Source organism: Pelmatolapia mariae, linkage group LG22 (assembly GCF_036321145.2).
Source record: "Pelmatolapia mariae isolate MD_Pm_ZW linkage group LG22, Pm_UMD_F_2, whole genome shotgun sequence".
In the NCBI taxonomy this organism is placed as follows: domain Eukaryota; kingdom Metazoa; phylum Chordata; class Actinopteri; order Cichliformes; family Cichlidae; genus Pelmatolapia; species Pelmatolapia mariae.
Window position 1 is genome coordinate 20,715,932 of NC_086245.2, and position 25,999 is coordinate 20,741,930.

Sequence of the window (25,999 nt, forward strand, 5' to 3'; positions counted from 1 at the left end):
CGTAAACCTTGCAAACATGGCGACGCTCCGAAGACAGTACGGAGATTGGAAATACGATCGATTTTAACCAAGAAAATCACCTCCTCTTCGCATGTTACAATGTGGTGGGGTTAGCCAGAGCCGCCGCAACTTACAGCCTTTTAGACGATGTTTGCAGAGGTAAGTTATCTCCCGTGAAAAAGACTCGCGTGTGTTGGTACAGTAGTTTGTGGCTGACATAGCTAGTTAGCTTGGAGCAGCTAGCGCCTAGCCCCGCAGGTAAACACGGGAGCCGGGAGAGAGGACGGTTCGCTGCCGCTGTGTTTTCACAAAGCATGTCAGCTATAAGTGGCAGTCAGCGCGGGATTACACCGTTAACGCTAAGTTAATACGACGGGCTTAGGATATCCGCACTGTCAACACTGCGCTGGAATTAGCTCGACACAGGCAATGTCGGTAGTCTGCGTTTATATTATGAGTGAAGACCCTCACAAGCGAATTTCTACATTACAACGAACACAGGTGAGCTGGGCGTTAGATTGACTGACGGCTAGAGAGACTAACTAGGGAAAGTTACATTTTTGTGTCGGCGCAGTTGCGGTCCACTGTTGATCAATCTGCATTGGATGCAAACATTTATGTCGATAATAAACGTGTTGCGCTGTTACACCTAGATGCAGACAGTGTGAATGGTGTGGGAAATACATTTTCTGGCATTAATGACTGATGTTAAGTTGAGATGTAGTCGATAAGCTTGTCAGTCATACCGGCTTCTTCCCTCCTTTCATACACATCTAAACGGCCTAAAGCAGGTTTGTCTTGAAATATTAATAAAGGCCATTGTTGTTGATCAGTGGTTGCAGAGATTTTTTTTTTTTACACCTCACGGGATGCCCCCCAGTTTAACGACCTGAAAGGACAGCTAACAGAGCAGACCCACCTCATCTGAGCTGCAGGTGAGGTGGGCAGTCACGTGTTACACTTAGTTGGCTTAGTTGCTATTTGGAAATGTTAGTCTCTGGTAACCTTAGTAAGAAATCAATGAAAGATATCGCTTTGTTTTATGTAGTCCTTTGTAGTTTAGTTGCTTATGTGAGTGAGTGGCCTGTCTGCACAACTTGATCAATTTACCTTTGTATATTGAGTTTGATGGGAGTGCATGTGTGCTCGTCCACAGTCACACAGCGTTATCTCTGTGCTTTTTACCACTTGCTAAACCTCGTTAAGCTCCCTTAATCAAAGCTTGGTAGATATTAAGTCCAGCATGCTGTCACATCAGGCCTGCTAGTGTACCTCCCCTTCCTTCTACGTGCTGTAGCTGTACAAGTTGTTGTCCTGCCAAAGAGGCTCACAGCTCTCATGAATTAAGCTGTGTTCAGACCTGTTTTTTCCATCCAGATATATGTACAGTGTGTCTAGGTCATGCCGAGACAAGATGCAGCTCACATGATTCATCAGATTTGGAGTTGTTAACAGTCATGATTACTGCAGTGCCTCGATAAGGCTTAAGTTCAGTTCCCACCGCATGCTCATTGGTTGTGTGTTCCAGTTTCAGTTCTAGTTGGGTTACTGCCAACCTGATGATCACTACTAGCTGAATATATAATGAGTATAAATACCCAGTTATTGCCTTCCTGGAGCTGCTTCTCACTGGAAGGTGAAAAGTAGCAGCTGGGGACACTGTTTGTGACAGAGGAGGGGTGTGGCTCACTTTACCCTCCCCAGGGTAATAACAGTATCAAACCACAGCTCAGGGGAACTAGACAAAACAAGCCATGTGCTCATTCAGTTTTCAGGGTCATTAGTATGCTGTTATTAATTTGTAATAAAGTTCAAATCCTGGAGAGAAGTGAACTACAACATTTATTGTCCTCTCTGGAAATTAACATCATTACTACTTCTGCCTTTTTGATCCTAAGGTTAATATAGCAGCTCTTTGCATTTCAGTGGTCCTGGTGGATTAGGCCAGCATGATCAGTCAGACCCATTTACTTTCTCTCTCTCTCAGGCATGATCTCCCACAGGAGAGCTTTAATGGGCTGAGTTAACCTTTCACCTAATGACTACACTGCCCAGGGTTTGCAGCTAAGCACTTGAGGACTTACATTGATCACAAAAATAGAAATAGCCACCCTTGAGTAGTTCTTCATGCGTGTGTGTGCACGTCCATGGTGGAAAGTTAGGGAAAAAATATTCTCAGACACACTGATAAGAGGCTACGTGTGAATATCTGAATGTGCCCGGAGTCAAGGGCATCCAGAGCGTTCTTCAAAACACACTGCCTCTGTGTGTTTGACTCCTTTTAAATTCTAGATTGTCTTCTACTTCTTTGTAAGTAAATTTGTAAGAAATATTAAAACACAAATATATGGATTCATTTCAAAATATTTAATTGGTTATATTAAAGTTTAGAAAATAAAAATATGTCTTTGTTTGAAGCCTAGTAAAGTCCACAATTATATTTTTGTATTTGATCCTTGGCCATCATATTCACACAGGTAATAATTTTTATCACTGAGCATCCTCTCATGATGATGAAGCAGGTTTTGACAGATGTTTTTAAACATGTCTTCTGAAATTCTCTTTGAAGCCATGCTGTAACATCCAGCCACTTTTTAACAATTTGAAATGCATGAGAGCGGTACTTCAGTGCCCATCTGCATCTGTGATCTCGCCCAGTGCCTTAAATACTGTCACTTTTGTGTTAATGAGTGTCTGTTTAGTGTGTATTACATAAGGAATTGCCTAGATATTCAGATGTGAGGATCCCTGATGGGCTTGGGTGTTAATCACTGGAACAGATGGTTCATGTTTTAAGCCCTGTGTAAGCTGTAATGACTCAAGAGTGTCAGTTATCATCTCTTCTACAGAGCCAAGCCTCCACAGTCTCATCACACAGTCCTACTGATAGCGTGCACATTCACTGCTGCTTACTAGCACCACTGACGTCAAACATATACTTGCATTACCCTTTTGAACTCCATTCAGTCTCTTTCTCAGGAATCACAGAATTTTAAAGGGTGTAATTGATCAGACTGTATATGCTTCAGTACATCTAAAAACACTCTTTCTCATAAGTGTACTCATTACTTACCTTTTATGTTTTTAATTTATTAAAAAACATGTTTAAGATGATTAATAAAATGATTTGCCTAACTAACTGCTGGATGCTGCAGTAAGCACAGCATAGCTTGTGGTTTGCTCTGGTGAGTACAGTTACATATGTCACTGTTTTGGTCCTATTTTAGTATAGACAAAGCACAACACATTACACTCTGCACCAGCTGGAGGGAAAACACAAATATATATTATGCATATCTAGGAGCTGAAATGCAAATGAAATGCTTCTAGCTGGCTTCAGCCAAGTCTGATGTTGGCTCTGTGTTGACAAGCTGCTGTAGTTTAGTGAAGCCACTTGATAGGGAGGCACCTTCACCAAATACAAAGTCAGTGGAAAGTTGGTTGGCCCTCCACTGTGGGCTAAATTTAGTTGCACTCTGCCTTTATTCAGATGTTTGTCACAAGCATTAGCTTTGCTAACTTTGGACCCGGATCTTATTTAGAGAAAATTTTTAACAAAATCCGTAAGTTGCTACTACACCATCACACTGTTAGCGTGTGTGATAGTGATGTATTATAATTGTTCTTTATTACCATCAGGCTGAGCATGTAGTTTATGGTAGTAAATATGACTTTGTTGGTTTGGTAAAAAGTTTGCGAACACTCCTGAAAATGTACCTGCTTGGTTCCCTGTGATGTAAGTGTGGGAGGAAGTTGAACAACAGTTCAGACTGTTCCTTTGTTTGCATGGCAGTTCAATTTGGATCTCCTTTAAATGATAAAAGCATTCTGGCTGATATGTTATAGTTCCCTTGGTTGTGTTAGATATCAGGACACGTGGATCTGTTTTAGATGGTCACATTTTGTGGCAACCTTTCTGAAAAGCATTCCTCTGTGTTGCTACACTCCTAGTTAAATTGTAATAATGGTTCTCTCTACTGGCCAGCCCTATTTCTCCTCCCAACCCTGCAATCAGTGACTTTGTTCTCGCCCTTTATGACTTAAGGAAGAGGGTTAGTCTAGCCAGTTTGGACACATCACATTCTGCAGCCTGGACTTCAGCTTATTCATATAAGTTTGAGACATTTTATTATAGTCAGTGTTCGCAGTAGTTTGATTTCTTTACATCCATATAGATCAAAATTGTGCTTTTTTATAGTAGAGGCAAGAAATTGAGGTAAAGGTTGGAAATTGTCCTTCCTGTGTTTGTGTAGTCAGTTAAGGTGTTTCAACAATAAGAAAAACTGCAATGTCTTATGCAACCAAGATAGTGAAATTATGTCACCCTTGGTACAAGACAGGGTGAAATATAGGGTGGAGAACTGCATGTACCCAACAGGGTTATTACACTGCATATAAATGTCCTCTAATACTTCCTGCCTCTCCCATAACCACATTTGTAAACAAAGTGACAGGCAGGTATGCAGCATTTATTCCAAGGCACTCTCAGAGATGCTGCTGTTCTGTTAATGTGACCCATATGTCTTGGCCTGCACACTGTCAGTGCCTGTCTAGTTGACTCTGATGAGTAAGCAACTTCAGGGTCAGAAGGTCCTCAGTGACAGCCATCAGCCTCAGGTTTGAATTTATCCTATTTACTGTGAAACTAGCCTCAGCTGATGTGGTGAGGAGGGACGTCACAAGTTCACCTCAAGTCAGATTTACTTATGTAACACTATTTGTGCGCATATGCGGTCCAAAGTGCTTCAGAGTAAGACTTTTAAAAATGCTTTGCTTTAAGATCTGAACCAGTACTAGTGAAGTTATTGTTTCAAATTGCCCGTTATGAGCTTTTTCAAACCTGATCCAACTGGGAGGCTGTGTTTGTTCTAGTTTTATGTGCTCCAGTTCTGGACCAGGACAAACAATTATGGCCAGTTTTAATAAAGACGTTCATGCTCACAAGGTCAAGTCAGCAAGCACACCCATCTGAATAATAGCAACCAGTATTAGACTACCTAGTTTCAGAATCTATAAATTCAGAGATATTGTATGAAGTAAGTGGGCAGTGCATACTAAAATTGACATATTTCACATTTTTTAACATGAAAAACATTCATAAAAATATTGGGCTCTGTAGTAGACAAAAAAGAGAGTTGTACATTGTACTCCTCACTGAGCATTCCTGCATCTAGGAACTTTGTTTTGAATGAAAAGAAGCGTCACAGTTGTCTTTAAACCTATCATGACCCAGATGTTAGGATATCTGTCCCTTTCTTCTTCTTCTTCAGGCCTGTCCCTGTGGGGTCACCACAGCAGATAATCTGCTTCCATCTCACCCTATCCCCAGCATCCTTTTTAGTCACACCAAACCTTTGCATGTCCTCCTTTACTGCATGCAGGAATCTTCTTCTTTTCCTCCTGCCTGGCAGCTCTGTATAAAATTTTAGCATGTTCAACTCTGCCACCTGCAGTTCGGTCTCCTGTCTTTTTTTGTTCAGTGCAGCCATCTCCAAGCCGTACATCATAGCAGGTTTCACTACTAGCTTATAAACCTTCCATTTAATTCTTGCTGCTAACCTTCTGTTATATATATACCTGTGACTGAAACCAGTCTATGGTCAGTTTACTTCATAGTCCAAATGTCCTGTTGTCCACTGTGGCATCGCTGATGTCATAAAATTCACTGGATCTTTCCTTTTTCTTTTTCATTTATTTATTTAATGAATTTATTTTTTTTAAAATTAGAGTTCTGCCGTACAAACAAAAATGTCAGGCTGAAGTTTGAAATATCCTCCTGTTTCCTCTAATTACCTCCTCAGTACACCGTGCAATAATGTGTGTGCACTTACCTGTGTGCTCTGGAGCTGCATGTGCGACATCAAACTATAGCGAGACAGATTAAATTTATTATGAATGATATTGAGTAATGCATCAGTGGGGAAAAAATACCTCTCCATTGCCAATAGCTCTGACCATTGTTGGTCCTTAACGTCATAATCTGTCAACACATCACAGCAGCTCCTCCACAGTAGCTTGAAGCTTGATTTATAGTCTTGAACTCCTCCATAGAGCCAATATTGCAGTGGGCAATGTGCTGGTGTTTGTGTATTCTTCTGCTATCACAAATGTCACAAACGTAATGAATATTGTGCGGTTTGTTTTGTTGTTGTTGTTTTTTTAAAACTGAAATGCATAAAACCGGTGACACCAGAGCTAATTAAGTTAATAAACAGATCGGTGCCTCACGGTCTTCATGGGCGGTGGCTGTAGCTCAGGTGGTAGAGCAGGTCTTCTGCTAATCGGAAGAAGTGAACAAACATGTTCACTCCTCTTTTATCATAATTTATCTAGATCACCGATTCTGTTCATAGTTGTTATGGCGTAGTCAAGTGGCGGAGGACTTCCACTTGGGTGGTCTCAGAATCTCGTCTCTGCTTTTCATAGATGATGTGATTCTGTTGGCTTTATCAAGTGGTGGCCTCCAGCTCGCACTGGAGCGGTTTACAGCCGAGTGTGAAGCACCAATTCTGAGGCCCTGGGACAGACCTAGAACACGCTGGAGAGATTATGTCTCTCGGGTGGCCCCCGAGTACTTTGGTGTTCCCCCAGATAAACTGAAAGTCTAGGCTTCTGTGCTTGGACTGCTGCCCCCAGAACCAGGACTTGGATGAACTGAAGAAGATGGATGTTTGGATAGCTAAGTTATCTTTTAGCGTTAAGCAAGAAAACTGTGCATTTGCATGTCTGTGGAGCCACAGATTACTCTTCATTATTCTTTTCATTTGTCCATATGCCTTAATAGTATTTGGCACTAATTAGTAGGGCTGTGCGATATGACCAAAATCTCATATCCCGATATAAGACATCTATCATCCGATAACAATATAAATCACAAAGATTTAACATTTTATGTAAATTCTGTGAATCTCGGGCAGCTCGACTTGCGTGAAGTGTTTCCAGCTGGGCGTCGTGTACCTGGAGTCGAGTGTTTTAACCGATACATTAAAGGATGCTTTTTTAGACACAAGTTGTAACGGTCGCCGTTTTCTTTGTGAGTATTTATTACACAGCGTGCTGTGGGGAAAAGCCTGTTCTAACGTTTGAGTCTAAGGTTTATTTTTTAGCACCTGACGGCTCTTTTTTGCTTCTCATCCGTAAACACTCTGTATACTCTTTCACTTGATTCAGTTTATTTTGAAAAGTCTCAACAGATCTTGAGCTTTATTGTGAAAGGTTTATGTGGAATATAAACAAGCGGACACGCGATGGTTTTACCGTCATTGTTGCTAACGACAATGCATAAAAACAGGCGCTTGTCCGTCTGTAGTGTGGTTATATTAAATATAAGAGAAAGAGAGAACTTTAAGAAATTAATATAGCCACTACAGTGACCATCAAAACGATGAAAAAATATTGCCGTAAACAGTTTATTTTGTGACACCATGAAACAAACGATAGCGTAAAATGAAACGATAGACGTTTTTATATCGTCATCCGATATATATCGTTATATCGAACAGCCCTACTAATTAGTCTAGCTCTGTATATATACACAGTAAACTGACTGGCCTCTGTTTATGGATGTGACACTGTTGGCAGCTAGTCTAATGTGTGTCATCCGACTGGTGGCAGTCGACTGTAACAGTGAGAACAATGTCTCAGTGTCCAAAGGAAGCTCTGTGTGCTCCAGAGGATTTGCTTATCTAAGGAACTCTAACATGAATGTAAGGCAGCCAAAGATCATCACCACTGATCATGATGCCCGTCAGTGACTCTGATGACTTCACAGTGAGAACATTTTTGAAGGCTTTTTTTTCCTTTAACATTTAAGGATCCTTGTATAAGCAGCTGTAACTCATAACAACACATTCACAGCCATTTTCTAAGGTGCGCGCGGCCTGGTTTAATATGTGCAGCAGACCCCTCCTGAGGTTTGATACTTGCTATCACGACCTTAAGCATACACTTAGGGGACATAACTTATCAGTATAGCTTATGTTTTTGTTTGTTTTGTTTTTTAAAAAGCTTCATCTGTACCTTTTAATATGATAAGGCTAAAAAAGGAGATACTCAAGTAACTATGGGCTAAAGTTGGAGCTGGAAAAGGGTCGAAACGAGCTCTATTTCCTGTACTGACAACAACAGGAACACCATAGGATGTGATTGTACAGGATTATATACGCACACACACACACACACACACAGTTTCTGTCTGATACTCTTTTATGTAATGTCTTCCTGCGCAGACATCTACCTCCCCTCTGCTCTGTGGAGGACCATTGATGGTCATTATACAGTGGGGCAAAAAAGTATTTAGTCAGCCACCGATTGTGCAAGTGCCCCCACCTAAAATGATGACAGAGGCCAGTAATTTGCACCAGAGGTACACGTCAACTGTGAGAGACAGAATGTGAAAAAAAAAATCCATGAATACACATGGTAGGATTTGTAAAGAATTTATCCGTAAATCAGGGTGGCAAATAAGTATTTGGTCACCTCAAACATGGAAAATCCCTGGCTCCCACAGACCTGTAACGTCTTCTGTGAGACGCTTTTCTGTCCCCCACTCGTTACCTGTATGAACGGCACCTGTTCGAACTCATCATCTGTATAAAAGACACCTGTCCACAGCCTCAAACAGTCAGACTCCAAACTCCGCCATGGCCAAGACCAAAGAGCTCTCGAAGGACACCAGGAAAAGTATTGTAGACCTGCACCAGGCTGGGAAGAGTGAATCTACAATAGGCAAGCAGCTTGGTGTGAAAAAATCAACTGTGGGAGCAATCATCAGAAAATGGAAGACATACAAGACCACTGATAATCTCCCACGATCTGGGGCTCCACGCAAGATCTCATCCCGTGGGGTCAAAATGATCATGAGTACGGTGAGCAAAGATCCCAGAACCACACGGGGGGACCTGGTGAATGACCTGCAGAGAGCTGGGACCAAAGTAACAAAGGTCACCATCAGTAACACACTAAAACGGCAGGGAATCAGATCCCGCAGTGCCAGACGTGTTCCGCTGCTGAAGCCAGTGCATGTCCAGGCCCGTCTGAAGTTTGCCAGAGAGCACATGGATGATACAGCAGAGGATTGGGAGAATGTCATGTGGTCAGATGAAACCAAAGTAGAACTTTTTGGTATAAACTCAACTCGTCGTGTTTGGAGGACGAAGAATACTGAGTTGCATCCCAAGAACACCATACCTACTGTGAAGCATGGGGGTGGAAACATCATGCTATGGGGCTGTTTTTCTGCCAAGGGGACAGGACGACTGATCCGTGTTAAGGACAGAATGAATGGGGCCATGTATCGTGAGATTTTGAGCCAAAACCTCCTTCCATCAGTGAGAACTTTGAAGATGAAACGCGGCTGGGTCTTCCAACATGACAATGATCCAAAACACACCGCCCGGGCAACAAAGGAGTGGCTCCGTAAGAAGCATTTGAAAGTCCTGGAGTGGCCTAGCCAGTCTCCAGACCTCAACCCCATAGAAAATCTGTGGCGGGAGTTGAAAGTCCGTGTTGCTCGGCGACAGCCCCAAAACATCACTGCTCTGGAGAAGATCTGCATGGAGGAATGGGCCAAAATACCAGCTACTGTGTGTGCAAACCTGGTAAAGACCTATAGTAAACGTTTGACCTCTGTTATTGCCAACAAAGGTTATGTTACAAAGTATTGAGTTGTATTTTTGTTATTGACCAAATACTTATTTGCCACCCTGATTTACGAATAAATTCTTTACAAATCCTACCATGTGTATTCATGGATTTTTTTTTTCACATTCTGTCTCTCACAGTTGACGTGTACCTCTGGTGCAAATTACTGGCCTCTGTCATCATTTTAGGTGGGGGCACTTGCACAATCGGTGGCTGACTAAATACTTTTTTGCCCCACTGTATGTGTTTATAGAATATTATCATCAGTCTAGCTGAGTATGGGGTGAATTGAATTGTGTATTGAGTATTTGTTTTTTTTGTCTTGTGTGTTTCAGGCCAGTCTGTCCATCTGGGGATGGGGGGGTCTTGGAGTTGTGCTGTTCCTCGTCACTTTTGGACCCTTTGCCATATTCTACCTGGCCTTTTATATCTTCTGCTTCATTGGAGGGTGAGCAGTGAGACCTTTGAAGCCAGTCTAACCTCTTTAAGCTTCACAGTTAACCACAACATATCAGGAGCTTGGCTCATAAGTTTTTAGCTGATTTCTAAATTGCACTTCTGTTTTGCAGGGGCTTTGCGGTCACTTTGCTTTATGGAAAGATTAACTCGGAGAAACACCTGGAAAAGTGCGAGCACTCGTACTTACCACCCACACAAATTGGTATACTGAAGGTAAAATACACGCACTTCGACCTTGCCTGCACAAACAGATGACCCGGCCTGCCAGATGTCACAGAGGTCACTAAAGTTTTCTCTGATTACTTTACTCCTGTCTCACTGTGGGTTATGTTTTGTCTCTTTCAGACGTTGGATGAGATGAAGCTCGAAATGAAGCCTATAAAAATTGACAGAAGACTCACAGGCTCTAGTTTCATAGATGAACCACTACAGCAGGTGTGTGTTTATGTGCCTGTCTTTGTGATAGGTCTTGTGATTCCCTGTACATGTGACACTTGTTTCATAGGTAGGGAAGCATAGATTACCAGTTTTATTGTATGGGATACAACACATGGCCAAAGCTCTGTGTCAATACTAATTGTATTAATTTCTTTATAAGCACACCTTGCCCCTTTCATCATGTCACTACCACAGCAAGTGCATGTTTACATTTGATTAACTAATGATTAACTAATAATTTGCAAGAAATTGGTTGAGTGTTGATAAGTATTATTTTCTAAATTCAAAATTTTATATTACTTTTAATGCCTTGATAGCACTGCCTTTAAAGGAGCTGGGTCTAACTTCAGAAAATGACACTCATGATCATTAAAGCCTCTTTTCCGCTAGCATCTACTCAGTACTGCTGGACTTTGCTCTACTCAGTTTTGGTTATTTTCTGTTAAATTTGAGTACCACCTCAATGTGGGTGGAGTTGTTCAGCAAGGTGGCCCGAACATCCTGTGACGTCATTTGATAATTACACAAAAACGGAATACATGAAGATGTTATACGTGCTGCTCAGTGTATGGCTTTTTGTCAGACTTCCTAAAATTAGAGAGCCAAGGAGGCGGCATGCATGTCCATATTCCTCAGTGCCAGGTTTGCAGAAATGGCAGGTTTGATTCTTGTGAAGGAGTCATGATTCATGCAGTGACGCCACTCCACTCAGTCTGTTGACATCACATTTTTGGCTCAGCTCATTACATTAATGTCTCCAGCCCACTAAAAAAGGGTCTATTATTACCTCAGTGAGACTAAGTGTCAAAAATCATTATAAGAAATTACATACAAATTAGCCCAAAGACAGTTACAGGAAACTGAAAGAATTATCGTAGAACACTTCTTTTTACTTGTGTAACATTCAGACATTTACAATAAAAAGTTTTAGCTAATGTGGGTTTAAGAGAGGTTTAATCACTGCCCACTTGACCCAGCTAAGAGTGGGTAGTGCACTTGTGATAATGGGACAGCAGCTACAGGGAGAAGCTTAGAGAAGGTCCCTGCCTGACAAATGCTAATACTCCAGACTTTTTGGATTCTGGCTCCTTTAAATCTCTGTCTGACCCATCAGCTCAGTTGGCCCAGGTCAGTGACTTAATGGCATCAAGCCAGAGAGAAGTACTGGCTGTCAAACACTGCATGACCCAGTAGAGCATTTCAGGTGTTTTCTTCTGTGAGCTCTGTGTCTTTCTTGTGATGAAATGTTTTGTCAGAGCAAAATTCATTTTTCCAACTTGCCAAAAGCAGGAAAATGTGACATGATTCAATTATAAAATGACTTAATTAAATTATTTTGTGTACCAGTGTCTTGCTTTGTAATAGAAACCATGTTGGTGGTACATGCTTGCAGAGGCATTCTTCACATTAAGCAGAATGAAGCTCCTCCAGTGTTGTTAAATGTTTATTTTCTGGCACAGCTTGCAATGTTTTGTCTTTTTTTCCCCGGTCAGGTTTTATATAAAAATCCTTACATCACAGTGAGATTCTTTTTATTGTTTTATTAGACAACTAGTCTGACTTCATTGGAAACTCTCTGTACGATTACACCAAAGCTCTTTGTGTAATTTGTCCTTTGTAAACTGTGGACATTGTAGACTGTGACATGTGATGCAACAGTGTTTGTACTGCTTTTTTTTTTTTTTTAAACTCATCTTGACACATTTGCAAGTTGATCGTCTAACTGATGGTTCCTATGCAAGCATTGCAGAATGGAAAGAACGACTTTGTGGCTTGTGTTTATTAGTCAGTTTTTCTTTCCATGCCGCTCTGTGGTTACCACACTTGCAGCAGAAAACTTTTTAGCACGTCTTCAGCAAAGTGGTGTGGCCGGCAGAGTTAAGTGCAGACACAGCAGTTAGTGCCGGTCAGATGACGCTAACGGCTCTAGCATGGCATCTCCCCTCGACCGTTCCTAGGAATTCTCATTTATCTTTTCAGTTCCGTGTGAACCTTGAGATCTTGCAGAGAGAAATGTAAAGTCGCACAATGCTGCATCTTGCGTCCTGAAATAAATGTGTGGTCATTATTTTCTGACACATTGTCTGGGCATTTTTTTCCCTCTCATATGTGCTCACATAAGCACTTTTTTCATTAGTCACGGCTCCCTCTCATCCTGTATTGCACTGATTCATATTGTAGCTTGAGCTGATGGGACTTCCACACCCTTTCATTTTAAAACCTGTAACTTTTTACGTGGTTTGTACTTGGCATCCACAACTCCAGTCAGAAACATTGCTGGTGCAGTTGTAGTTAGAAAAGTCCTGGTTTGTGTTTTATTGCAGAATTGGTGTCTTTTTTTTGTAAATGATTTCGCAGACAATCGTGTCATCAAGGAATTTTAATGTTTGATCTTATCGGTCAGGTTGAGGTTTGGACTTTCTCTGACTTTCTCTCCTGTTGCATGACCCAGTTTGAGCCAGGCTTAAGTGGCTTAGTTGTTGGACAGATGACACCTTTAACTAGAATACTTGGGCATGCAGAGGAGTTCATGGTCGACTTAGTGGCTGCAAAACAAGCCAATATCCTCACCCCTCCACCACTGTGCTGACAGATGGTATGAAGTGTTTGTGCTGATTTGCTGTATTTGGTTTTCGGGGCCAAATGTCTCCACTTTGGTCTGGGCTGTTCAAAGCACATTGTTCCAGAAGTCTTGTGGTTTGTTCAGATGCAACTTTGCAAACCTAAGCTTTGCTGCCTCACATGGCACTTGATTAGCAGCACCTGGGTGCTACTGATCCTCAATAGCTATGAAAGCAGTAAAGTTGTACTTAGTTTTTGGCAGCTGTGAAAACTACCTTTTGCACATGACTGCTTGTTCCCTTTACTGTAGCAATATATATGGTTATTCACATTTCAATCACTCCCAATTTCTTTTATACCAACTGAGCGGGTAATGTGGTCTGTTTGAGTTCAAGTGGCATAGATATTGTCATCAAAGGGTGAATAAAAACCACTATATCTGTATCCATGTACCCCCATCTGTGCATCTTAAGAGAGTATAATCCCGAGCCCTATACTTACAGTAATACTTTCATCTCATTGTTGATTCAAACGAAGAAGTCTTCAGTCTTCCATTAATATTGTGTCTCTGTAATGTTTTCCACAAACAGCCAGCCCTCTGCTTCCTGTTTACTCAGCCCCTGTGTAATTGAGCTGTCATGTGATTTCTGCTTACCGGCACTTTATCAGTGGAGATTATTTCAGAAAATGTGATTAAAATGGTCACCTTGGCATTTTGACTTTTAATCATTGTTCTTATCTACTTCCATGTTTGTTCGATGAATCAGAGGGTTATCCAGGTTTGTGACAATTCAGTCAGATCCCTCTCTCTAGTTCTCACTTCACTCAGTCTGAATTGTCTTTACAGAATTTTGCCTAACTGCTCACTTTTTCCTTATGTCTCTTTAGGTGATCCAGTTTGCACTGAGAGACTACATCCAATACTGGTACTACACCCTGAGCGAAGATGAGTCCTTCTTACTAGAGATCAGACAGACGCTGCAAAATGCCCTTGTCCAGTTCTCCACACGGTACAACACCCACATTCAAACACATTTTCTGTCTAATATATTTAGCAAAAAATCAAGCAATCTATATTTTGTGTATATTTGTATGCAAAGGTCCAAAGAGGTGGACTGGCAGCCTTACTTCACCACTCGCCTGGTGGACGACTTTGCCACACATTTACGTGTTTTCAGAAAAGCCCAGGATCGCCTCGGTGACAGAGAAGACAAACTAAGTACGCGCATACATCACACTCCCTGCAGTTATTAACGTGTTTGCCATGCCTTGAGAGCTGATTTTTCTTTTTAATGAACCCAGAGTGATCATTTCTAAGAATAGTGACGACTGTAACTAAATAGTGATTTCTGAACAGGGGACATAACAGACGAACTGATGGAGTCTTTCTTTGAGGCTGAGGTGGAGATGGAAAGGAAGATTTGTCGAGATGTTGTGTGCACCTCACACAAAGATGAAGAAGGTAAACACACCTCTGTTTCTGGCCTTACATTTCACAGTTATGAGGAACTTTTTTTGTTCTAGCTTGTAACCCTGTTCTGCATGTGTGTGTCAGGGTTTCTTCGGGACTTGTGTGAATTGCTTCTCTACCTGTTACTACCTCCTGGAGACTTTCACAATAAGAATATGAGATACTTCCTAAGGGTGAGTGCATGAAAAAAAACTAGTGTGAGGTGCAAATAAGAGATAAAAAAATGCATATGTATGCCATTAACCAGTGTTTGTGTATTCATCACAAAAAAGCCACATGCCAAATGCTGCCATGTTGGTTGCCAGGCCGCCACGGCATCCCCCTGAATGTGCTGTGCAGTGACATGTTTGTAGTGTAAATTACAGCGAGCATGCCTGGAAATACACTGTGGTGTGTTTTTTAGGAGGTGCTGGCACGTGGTGTGCTGCTTCCTTTGATCAACCAGCTGAGTGACCCAGACTACATCAACCAGTTTGTCATATGGATGGTGAGGTTTAACACCCCTCCAAACTGTCCAAGAAACAGTTTAATTTAAGGGTTGGGAGACAAAATGTGATTTGGTGCTGGTGTTTGTAGCTGTATGTCCTGTTTTATGTGTAGATCCGGGATAACAGCTGTAACTATGAAGCCTTCATGAACATCCTGAAGTTAACAGATAAGCCTGCTGAGCTGGAGGCCGTTAAAGACAAGGTGCTGGAGGAGCTGCAGTTTCTCCGCTCCCTGGACACTGCTGGAGACGGTGGGCGCTCGCTTTTTTCTTTCCATTTGCATCAGGCACACACACTCAAAACTGATTGTTTTCATTCAGTAACTACAGAATGTTTATTGAAACAGCACACTGCTTTCCTCTTCTGCCCTGATGGCTTTTTGTTTCCCTGTCCTTCAGACATTAATGTGATCAAGAACCAGATCAACAGTCTTCTGTTTGTGAAGAAGGTGTGTGAGACCAGGATCCAGAGACTGCAGTCTGGCAAGGTGAGAAACTGCAGGGGAGTAAACATGCATCGCACAGCCTTGTCTGCACAGCTGTCAGCTGGTTTTTTTTCAAAGTCCGCGTTGGTTATGTTAATGCTTTGCTCTCTTCTTCTTTACTTATTCGGTTCCTGTGTTGTGTAGGAGGTTGATGCCTTTAAGCTGGCAGCCAACTTTGGAAAGCTGTGTGTCATCCCGCTGGATCACATCCTCGTCCACAACATAGCCCTGCAGTTCTTCATGGGTAAGTGCATCAACACCTCACGTGTCACATAGACGCCAAAGGTCACTGTAGTTATAACTCTGAACTTTTCTGTTAATCATATTTTTTAAAGCCCTAACACATGAATGTTAGGGCTTTAGTGTATGACTCCAGCCTCTGTTTTTTTAAGACATGCTCTTTTGCTGTCGCTTATGTCGGTGTGAGAGTCTTTTAAAGGTTGGAGAATTTCCATTAGCCTAAACATAATGACAAAAACAATACAATAGAATACAACCTTATTTATAGAGCACATTTAAAAACCAACAATATACCAAAGTGCTTCACATAACAAAGTACCAAATATGCTAACAGGTGAATGTCACTAAAACACAAGAGTAGCATAAAATGCATATCAAGTAAAAACATGTTAAAAGCACAAAGCCATAAAAGATATATATAAAAGGGAAAATAGAGTAAGTGTAGGAATCAGATACAGGCGTTAACGAGCAGGAAAGGCGAGGTTAAATAAATAGGTTTTTAACCATGATTTAAATGATTGGATAGAATCGGATGTGCGGATAGCAATAGGAAGGTTATTCCACAAATTGGGTGCAGCCAAGGCAAATGCACGGTCACCTCTAGACTTCAGCTGATATCTTGGCTGCACCAAGAAACAAAAACAAAAGCATGCTAACGTTTACGCTGCCTAAAATGTTTTAATTTGTGACACAGCATAGGAAAAGTCAGATTGAAAATCCCAGCTGTGCACAAAAACAGCCAAGCAATGATGCAATTCTGAACAGTTGGACTCTCCAATATTTCCAATATCATAACTTCACCGTCTCCAAATATCTCTTAGAACTGTCTGACAATTGATCAGTGTCTGATCCATAAACTGTCAATAAATCACTCGCCTTTTTCACCCCAAATGCTCAATCAGCAAACACTCAGCTGTGAGTAATCTAGAAATTTTGAAGGAAAGATAAAGTTAAAAAAAGTTAACATTTTGTGCTGCTATAGCTTGGTTTTCAAATGCTGTGTAACATTTTTTTACTTAGATCAAAGCAAAACTCAAAACTGTAAACAAGTAGAAGTTTGATATCATAACTTGATCCTTAGAAACGAGGCTGCCAGAGACCAGAGGCTGCCAAAAATACTGAGTATAAAATTTACTGGCCGTGATTGCTGTGTATGTATGTGTAGCCAGAGTCTTAATCATAAGCAGACACCTGTGAGTACACCATTGCATCATATGATTTAGGAGACTAAATGCTGTCTGTGTGTTGACCCAGACTTCATGCAGGCAGCGGGGGCCCAGGCCGAGCTGTTCTTCTGGCTCACAGTGGAGGGATACAGGGTGACGGCGCAGCAGCAGCTGGAGGCCATGCAGAGCTGGCAGAAGGACGGCAATAAGCAGCCTAGTGCCACTAAAGGGCTGCTGAAGGCAGCTGCACTGGGTGTCTATGAACAATACCTCTCTGACAAGGTAGCTGAAAATGTCATGCATCCACAGCCTCCTCAGATATTTTAAGCCAGACTCATTTCAGCTATATTTTACACAGTGTCTGAACTTCTCTTTTAGAAACAGGGACATTTATTTATAGATAAATTTAAAGAGCTGTCTTTCATCTCTGTAGTTATAAATGTGAAAAGTTAACCTCTTTGCTCTGTCTGCTCTAACAGGCGTCCCCCAGGGTGCAGGTGGACGAGGCATCACTAACAAGGCTTGGGGAGAAGCTACGGAAAGACGACCCCACGCCAGAGATATTTGATGAAATCCAGAGAAAGGTACCCCACTCCCTTTCTTTCTTTTTTTTTTTCCTGCTTACGCTGCATTTTTTTCCCCAGTCTAACAAATACTACTGCTTGTACTTTACAACAGGTGTATGACATGATGCTACGCGATGAGCGGTATTACCCGTCCTTCAAGCAGAGCCCTCTCTATGTCCGCATGCTTGCAGAGCTGGACATGTTGAAAGAGCCAAGCTACCGAGGGTCTGATGATGGTGATGGAGAGTCCTTTAATGGTTCTCCAACAGGAAGCATAAACCTAGTGAGTCCTTTTCATTTAATATTTATGGGTTATCTGTCTGTGCTGTTTATTATTACTAGTTTATGATGATTTGTTTCCTGCGATTTCAGTCTTTGGATGACTTGCCCAATTCCTGCCATGATGAATCTATGCACCTTCATGCCTTCATCTCTGACACAGGTACGCCAACCGAGTGGTTTAGTTTTATATCATTCTAACATGTTAAATTGTGTGTGTGTGTGTGTGTGTGTGTGTGATTTTTCTTTTGGATATTGGGTATCTGTTACTTCCTTTTAGTCTTCCCCTGCATGTTTTCTATCAGCATTTCACCTCTAAGCTCATTTCATCTGCATGTGCCTGCTGTCTCGTGCCACACTGTTCCAGTATTCTTTATTTCTATCACTCCATTACCTTCACTATTTTTCTGTTTTTCCTTTTTCCCTCCCTCCCTCCCTCTCTTTTCCTGCCAATCTGTTACACTTTTCCTCCCTTTTATCCCATTCATACACACTTTTTCCCCTCTGCTTGCTCTTTTACTGCCCTATATTACACCTGCAACACTTCCCTTTTGTCCACTTCCTCTCTTTCTGTTGCTCTTTTCAACCCATCCCCCATTTTCCAATTCCCTTTTTTGGATGTATTACCGGATTGGGTAGCTGATGCTTGTCTCCCCGGCTTCTGGGGTGCTGCAGGGGTGTGCAATGACCACGGTAAGACCTACGCACTGTACGCCATCACTGTGGTTAGACGCAACCAAGATGGCAATGATGAAGTCTGGAAGACCTACCGCCGCTACTCAGACTTCCATGACTTCCATATGAGAATCACTGAACAGGTGTGTGTGGGACTTAACTCTATTACACCAATTTTACACGATTTAAAGTAAAAAACAAAGGCCGGTGGTGCCTGGTGGCTGACGTGACCGTATCGCCATATTGACGGCAAAAGAGAAAAAAATGTTGGAGGCAAGTTTGTAAGCCTAAACGTCAGGCTCACTGGAATTACTGATAGATACACTGACCTCATTATTTATATCATAGAAACTCTGGCCTGGCATCCAACATTGTTACAATAAATGTAAACGTGACAGAAAATAAGGGAAAGTCATCAGCTGCATTTTCTTCTTCTGAATCTCAGTTTGTAATCTTGCTCTGCTTTAGTTTGAGAACCTGGCATCAATCCTCAAGCTGCCAGGAAAGAAGACCTTCAATAACATGGACAGAGACTTCTTGGAGAAGAGAAAAAAAGACCTCAATGCTTACCTACAGGTAATGTTGTTATGCGATAGTTTATATATGTTATTCTTTTTTTATTGTCATGCATTTTCCCTTCCATTAATAGTTGTTGGTGCACATTTGTTGCAGTTGCTGCTGAACCCAGAGATGGTGAAGGCCTGCCCAACTCTGATCCCTTACGTGTATGACTTCCTAGAGAACAAGGCCTATAGCAAGGGCAAAGGAGAGTTTGCACGGAAGGTATTTCCTTTTCTCAAATGCAAATACCTGTTTAACTGTTGTGCAGTTTTTTTTTTTGTTTTTTTTTATTTTAATTGCTACATATATTATAGTAGATATTATATGTAGATATTGTGTTAGAATCTTTTAGTATGTTGGAGAATCAGTCATTACTGATCAGCTGTTTATTCACCATGTGACTGGCATTTTGTCTATAAAGTACATTTTCTGCTTTTTTTTTATTCCCCCATCAGATAGACACATTTGTGAACCCTCTGCGGAGCTCCATGAGAAACGTGTCCAATGCAGTAAAAGCCTTCCCAGACAGTTTAGCAGAGGGAGTGAACAAAGTCTCCGATAACATGGGCCGCATGTCAGAAAAACTGGGTCAGGATATCAAACAATCCATACTGAAGGTAGAAACGTTTAATACTGAAAGTGTTTTGAATTAACGTTATGAAGCACGGGCTTCGCTTGATCCTCTGTAGTCGTTAATCTAACCTCTGATTTTCCCAGGTGCCTCCACTCCTCCCCAAGTCTGAAATCGACCCTGAGCACTGTCGAGTCTCTGCTCAGCTCGACGACAATGTGAGCAAAGTCCTTCCAAAGTTTTCTTGAAATGCCTCAGAGTACAAACATCGGCTCATCAGTTAAATATGATGAGAAACTGCTTAAAAAGTTCCCACTAAAATGAGGATTTGAAAAGCTTTTATACTTCTGCCATTATCTTTGCTGTTAGGAATAACCCTGTAGATTTTAATTCAGCATTCTTTGCATTGACATGTCTCTGGAAAAGTCTCTGATGTGAGTCAGTGTGCTGCTGTTTCATTTCTTTAACTGTGCTTTAAATTAAACTGCTTCCAGGTGGATGATAATATCCCACTCCGGGTAATGCTGCTGCTGATGGACGAGGTGTTTGATCTAAAAGAGAAGAACCAGTGGCTGCGCAGGAATATTAAGAACCTTCTGCAGCAGCTCATCAGGGCCACATATGGAGACACAATCAACAGGTGAGTGTCACATTAAACCCGCAAAAAAGACTGACATACAGTTAAAGGTGGGAAAATGTTGTCACTTCTACAAATAGTAGTTTGAAATATTTAAAGTTTGCTTCTTTCTGTAGGAAAATCGTAGATCATGTGGACTACCTGACGTCACCAGAGCAGGTGGCAGATTACGTCAAGAGGTTCAGGTAACTCATCGCCATTTGTTTTAAAGACCTCTGATTAGTCAGAGGAGTATTGTATAACTTTTAGTGCTCCGCCTCCGAACAGGGATTCCTACTGGCCCAATGGTATTCTAGCTGAGACCCCACCCCGCCGGGACAAGAGCATCCGCATGAGGACACGAGTAGCTGCCAAAACCAGCCTTCTGGGAATCATGCCAGGTGAATGCGCACACACACACACACTCACACTTTATAAAGCTAGCACCTAGCCATAAATAGAGACAGCCACATCTACTTACTCATTATCTTTGAAGCATTCATACTTAAAATGAAAAGCAGTTCTCAGTTCACTTTTTTTCCTTAATTTATATTTCATACCTGCTCGTCCCACTGAATATGAAAGTAAAAGCTGTGAGGAGGGAGGAGTCGGTGATGTCTTTCTGGGTGTCACCAACAGCTTTTTAATAAAGGGGTTTCTCAGTCTCATATTAGGAATCCACTGCTCTTCTGTGTACTGCCACTCCAAACTATGACAAACAATTTCGATGTAAGATGATATCTTGTATGTGTGAAGAAACGATTGAAGTACGGCACAATAGTATTCTAGTTTAGGAGTGTGAGAATCTGGAGTAAGTTAGTGAGAACCACCCAGAGACTGACCTCTGTGTGATTTGTCCAAGTCTGCTTTTAAGAAATGACTGAAATGAACTCATTGCCCCCCTCTTGTGTCCAAAGGCGGTATAAATGCTGTTTAACCATCAGTCGTTCAATAAGCTAATTATGAGTCAGTGCACTAGAATGAGGCAGAGAAGGCATATTGGAAAACTGAAAGGGTGACATCAAACTAGACGATTTGCCAGTTACACACTTTCCTTGATGGTTTGCACCTCTGATAAAGCACACAGCTAGAAATATATTTTTACACAGAGAATACAAGAATTGAGTCTGTATTAACAGGTGTCTATGTGAAGGTAGCCAAGCCCTAATCAGGTGCAGTGAGGACATCTGTATGACTCATGCTCACTTTTCTTTAATGCCATCTCTTTACTTTGTTTCTGCTGTCAGACTAAAAATTTCAGTTGCAATATTATTGCGAACCAAAGGAAAGGTGGAATTCTTTGCAGTGCTGTAAACTCATACAAAAAAAATCAGTTACATTCAGTTTTAATTATTAAGCTCCAAATAACTGTCGCCTTAAAAGTAAAGATGCTAAAGCGTTAGAGAGAACAATAAAAAACGACAGTCAGAAAACTCCCCCTGAGCAAGCATTTGGTGACAGTGGGAAGGAAAGACACCTCTGACAGAACCAAACTTGTTCACACTGCTGATATCTATGTCTCCCTCCCCCTTCTTCCTCAGATGAGCTGAAGCACATCATCGGAGCCGATACCACGAGGAAGGGCATCCTCCGCGTCTTTGACATGTTTCAGTACCAACCCATGAACCGTCGCCTAGTCTACGTTTTCCTGGAGGGCTTCCTGGAGACCATGTTCCCTCAGTACAAATTCCCCGAGCTCTTTGTCAAGCTGCACTCCCGTTCGCCACGCATCCACAGATACAACCAGAAACTGAAATCCACCTCCCTCAAGAGGTGACAGGAGAGGACAGAGGCAGCAGGACAAGGGCCGATAAGATACACAGAGACTTGAGAGCTGAGGGTGTGAGTGGCAGTGGTGGGGATTGATATGACTGTTGTTGAGGTGTGTGTGTGTGTGTGTGAGAGAGAGAGAGAGAATTCTGCCCTTCCTCTTCCCTCACACATTGCTGAAGGCGAAATCACTCCATTTTATCTGGCTGATTATTTCTGTCAAGACAGAAACGAAGGATGTGTAACACTCGTACACACGCGCAGACACAAATCTCATAATTTGCACCAAGACTGAACTTGGCTGTGTTTTCTTTTTAGTTCCCCTGCTCCATTTGAGACTTTTTTTTTTTTTAGTTGTGTTGAGGGTCATTCTGGGCCAGCTGATGCTGCTTTTTCATGGCCCAGAGAGCCCAACCACAGATATCGTTGTTTTTAAACTGCAGGACTCAATAGCATTAGACCCACACCTTGCCTTACCTTCCTGCTTCTATCTGTTGGCCAGTGCGGTCCTCCTCCACGTCAGCGAAGTGGCCGCACAGCTGTAATCAAACCCACCCTCATGCTGTAGACATCTAAGCTGCAAAAATCACTTGCAAACTGTGTTTTCGCAACCAAAAAACGTCGATTGCACTGGGTTTAAGAGCCGCTGTTTTTAAAATGTGACAAATATCTTTTTTTTTTTCCTCCTCAGCCTCAGTGCTTGTCTTGACTTTCATCCACCCTTTCTCTCTCTCTCTCAAGTCTTAGATCACCCGTACTTCCCTCGATCATCCAATCAAAGAACCCTTTTTAATGCTACTCTCATATCCTGCAGCAACCAAAGCTCATGCTGTTCGTATGTGTGTGTGTACTGTTCTGACATTGGGGAAACATTACTGTGTTTCATATCACGTAAAGAAAAAGAATGCAACGTTGACCTTTAATGACCTGTAAGGTGAGGCTGTGACGACACACTGAGGTGTGTTATTGTCAGGAACGGCGCGCTGACTATTCAAGAATGTACTCTCTGGTCTGTTCTGTATCTGGCTCGAGCAGAAGTCTGTGTGTGTGTGTGCGTGTGTGTGTGTTTAGCACAAAGATGCAACCCTCTTCTGTTGGAAACTGTGCCAGTGTGAGCTAGGGGAACCAGCCTTAAGTCTATATACAGTGTACACTGACCAAGAGATGCACGCTAGAGGTAGCTCTCCTTCACATGACTGAACATAACAAGGAAATCAGGATAGAGATATGGAGATGTGTCCCTAACCACCTTTGGTCAGAGGAAAAACGACTTGGATTTGGTGCAATATTTTTTTGTTTTCTTTAAGGCATGTGCATTTTTGAATCATTGTATTACTGAAAATTGTTTTAATAGTAGAAAAAGCGAGAGCTCTTTTCCCAGAGATGTCCTCTTACCCCAACAACTTAACATTCCGTTGTTATAAAAGTACAATGTTTAATTTTACAGACTTGTTTTATAAGTCTGATTTTTCTTTTTTAGATTTTTTTTCTTTTTCTTTTCGGTGTGCAGGGGGTTATTTTCCCATTTATCCCCAGCCGAGTCTTGCAGAAATAATCAGAGATGATTATTAGACTGTGGTGGGGGGACAGCTACTTCAGAGGTGGCCTTGAACAACTGCTCTTTCTTTCATGCATTCAAGCCTGTGAAGTGTGAAAAGAGGTTTGTTATTATGAACTGACCGCTGAAAAGACTCCCCCCCACTCACCCCACTTCGACACCCAAAAATTGGGTGAGACAGGTTCACAGAAGAGCTGTGTCTTGTGACCACTAGAATCACTACTAATAAGCACTTACTGTAGCAAGTGTGGGAGTCCCACTCCCCCATTGACTAAACGGCGCCCCATTCTGCTGCAGTCATTGGATGGAAACTTCCTCGTCTGCTGTGATTTGCTTGCACCGAGCTGCCCCGATGGACTCTGATTGGCTGAGCCGGACAACATGGCTTGGACTGGACTGGAGCCTCTCTTACTAGGAGGTGAATAATGTGTCCCTTATGATGGCGAAGGCGGTATCACCTTTAACTTTCTGCACACCTCTCCATACAGGAAGGCTCATGTTTTTTTTAACCCCAGTATATATGAATATGATAATGAAAATTGTGCATATCTGTGTACAGTATGTGTTAATAGTGTGCCTAAACGTACTGTCAACTCTATTTTCATATTTTTCTTTAACCTACAAAAAAAGAAAACATCAGAATGTCATGATCATTTTAAGCGACTGAAAAATGACTTTAGGGTGTTTTGGTTTATTTTGGCATCATGCTTATCAAAATTTTCCTTGTGAGCATTGTGCTCAGAACAGTATAACACTAATAAAAAGGTAACTCAGACTAACTGAACCACAGTGTGCATGGTGTGTAAGTATTTGCTTGCAGCATTTCTTTTTTTGTAAAGATTCCATTCAATTGGATACGGTATGTAACTGCTATTTTTTTTCACACTGCTGAAGGGTTTCCTAACAGCTTCTGGAAGATCAGTCACATGAGGCGGACTTATTGGTGCTCTGGCAATTGGAAAGTCCTCCAACAGGTGTGAAGAGCTGTGTGAGCTGCTATAGTGTGATAAGTGCAGTCCTGACACTTTTGGGCACTGTTTCTTTATCAGTAACACAGATGGCTGCCGCAAAAAACACAAATGCAAAGTATGGAAAAACAAAAGGTAAACAATCACAGGAGCAGCAACTGACGAGAAAGCTACAGAAGTTAAAGTTAAATCAGGGTCATGTGCTTTACTGAATTAACTCCATGTTTAATAATCTTTTTCATAATCACCATGTCGACTCTGTACGGTGAACGCCTAAAAGGTTTTCCAAATCTGCCAGTCCTTGAAATTCCACAACTGAGAAGAAGGGAAAAAATAAAACAGACTGCCTTTTTTTTTTTTAAATCACACAGTAGGAGTCGGCCCTGCTGTCTTTTTAAAACTGGTTATTGGCTTTGTTTTTACAGCAGCTGTTTCAGTGTGTCGTTTCAGGGTAAACATAAGGATAATTATTAACATTTATTAATGTCCTGTTCCACCAAGATGACATGAGACAGCTCACTGGCATGTTAGATATACACAACAGGAGCTCAGTAAATCTTATCAATACTGGTGTTTACCATGCTGGGATAAGATAGAATGTCTGTTGTGAAAAAGGCCTATTTAATATTGCCACACACTGAAGAAGTTAGAGATTAGCTACAGAAGACTTAAACTGTTTTTAATACTTGGGAGGTTGTCCTGAGACATCAAGGCAGTTTGACCTGATTTACTGTTTTTATAGTAACTACTTAGTCGCAAACTGTGTACTACCTGCAAAGGTTTTGAACTGTAATCTCCAGGTAGTGTTCCAGTGATATACTAGTGAACCAAGATGCAAAATGGCACGGTTTCATGCACCCACTGTCAGTTTAACTGTGCTTTTTCTGTTTTGACATTTTAAAAAGTGTAATGTGAAAAAGGTCAGTCAGTGACAACATAATGATGAGAGCTGAGTATGCAAGTAGTGTGCATCACCATTGGTTTCACATTATTGTACTACAATAAATCATCTTTAATGCAGGTAATAAAACGAGTCAACATTATTTACCACACACGTCTGATGCTGACAGAGACTTAAACTCACACATATAGACAAATAGTTGTTTTAATTTAAGAAGTCAGCAGCTTCCAGCAGTAGAGCACATAGTCCAGCCATACAACGTCAGCACACATCCACTGTCATTACAGGTCTCTGCAGGCTGTCGAGAGCAGTGTCTTTGCCTCGGTGTCCGGTGAATGGCCCCACGCAGTCCTGAGCTCATTTCCACGCACGCTTTCTAAAGAGTCCTCAAGTCTTCCTCTGCGCTTTTCCTACAGGATCCGTGATGACAACTATCCCCCAGGCAGCCAAACCTTGAACACAAGTGCGCATTTCTTCATTAAAAGATACCTGATGCAGCAAACAGTCAGAAAACTGATTGACTTACTTGCAGCGAAAGTGATCTGTGCCACTGTCCCCATAGAGGTGGGTCCTCCCTGCCGCAT

General features: G+C 41.7%; 1 protein-coding gene across 4 annotated transcripts; it reads left to right on the plus strand.

Moving 5' to 3' along the window:
• Window positions 1-25,805, plus strand: snx13 (sorting nexin 13). 4 transcript variants are annotated; one of them, XM_065471024.1, is made up of 25 exons: window positions 1-159; window positions 9,978-10,090; window positions 10,212-10,314; window positions 10,447-10,536; window positions 13,990-14,111; window positions 14,202-14,320; window positions 14,459-14,563; window positions 14,657-14,745; window positions 14,976-15,059; window positions 15,173-15,311; window positions 15,459-15,547; window positions 15,689-15,788; window positions 17,039-17,232; window positions 17,430-17,534; window positions 17,629-17,799; window positions 17,889-17,958; window positions 18,435-18,613; window positions 18,939-19,046; window positions 19,143-19,253; window positions 19,487-19,648; window positions 19,749-19,820; window positions 20,097-20,242; window positions 20,356-20,424; window positions 20,507-20,619; window positions 21,760-25,805. In XM_065471024.1, the coding sequence occupies exons 1-25, from the start codon at window positions 148-150 to the stop codon at window positions 21,993-21,995; spliced, it is 2,901 nt and encodes a 966-aa protein (XP_065327096.1). In that variant the 5' UTR covers window positions 1-147; the 3' UTR covers window positions 21,996-25,805. The 4 variants fall into 4 exon arrangements, with proteins under 4 accessions (XP_065327096.1, XP_065327097.1, XP_065327094.1 ...); XM_065471025.1 differs by having other exon boundaries at window positions 18,471-18,613; XM_065471022.1 differs by lacking the exon at window positions 1-159 and adding an exon at window positions 374-501.
• The last annotated feature ends 194 nt before the right edge of the window (window positions 25,806-25,999 follow it).

Coding starts and splice junctions, on each gene's coding strand:
- snx13 (XM_065471022.1), top strand. CDS start 430: ATGTCGGTAGTCTGCGTTTATATTATGAGTGAAGACCCTCACAAGCGA. Junction 10,091..10,211: donor ATCTTCTGCTTCATTGGAGG/GTGAGCAGTGAG, acceptor TCTGTTTTGCAG/GGGCTTTGCGGTCACTTTGC. Junction 15,548..15,688: donor AGAGACTGCAGTCTGGCAAG/GTGAGAAACTGC, acceptor TGTGTTGTGTAG/GAGGTTGATGCCTTTAAGCT.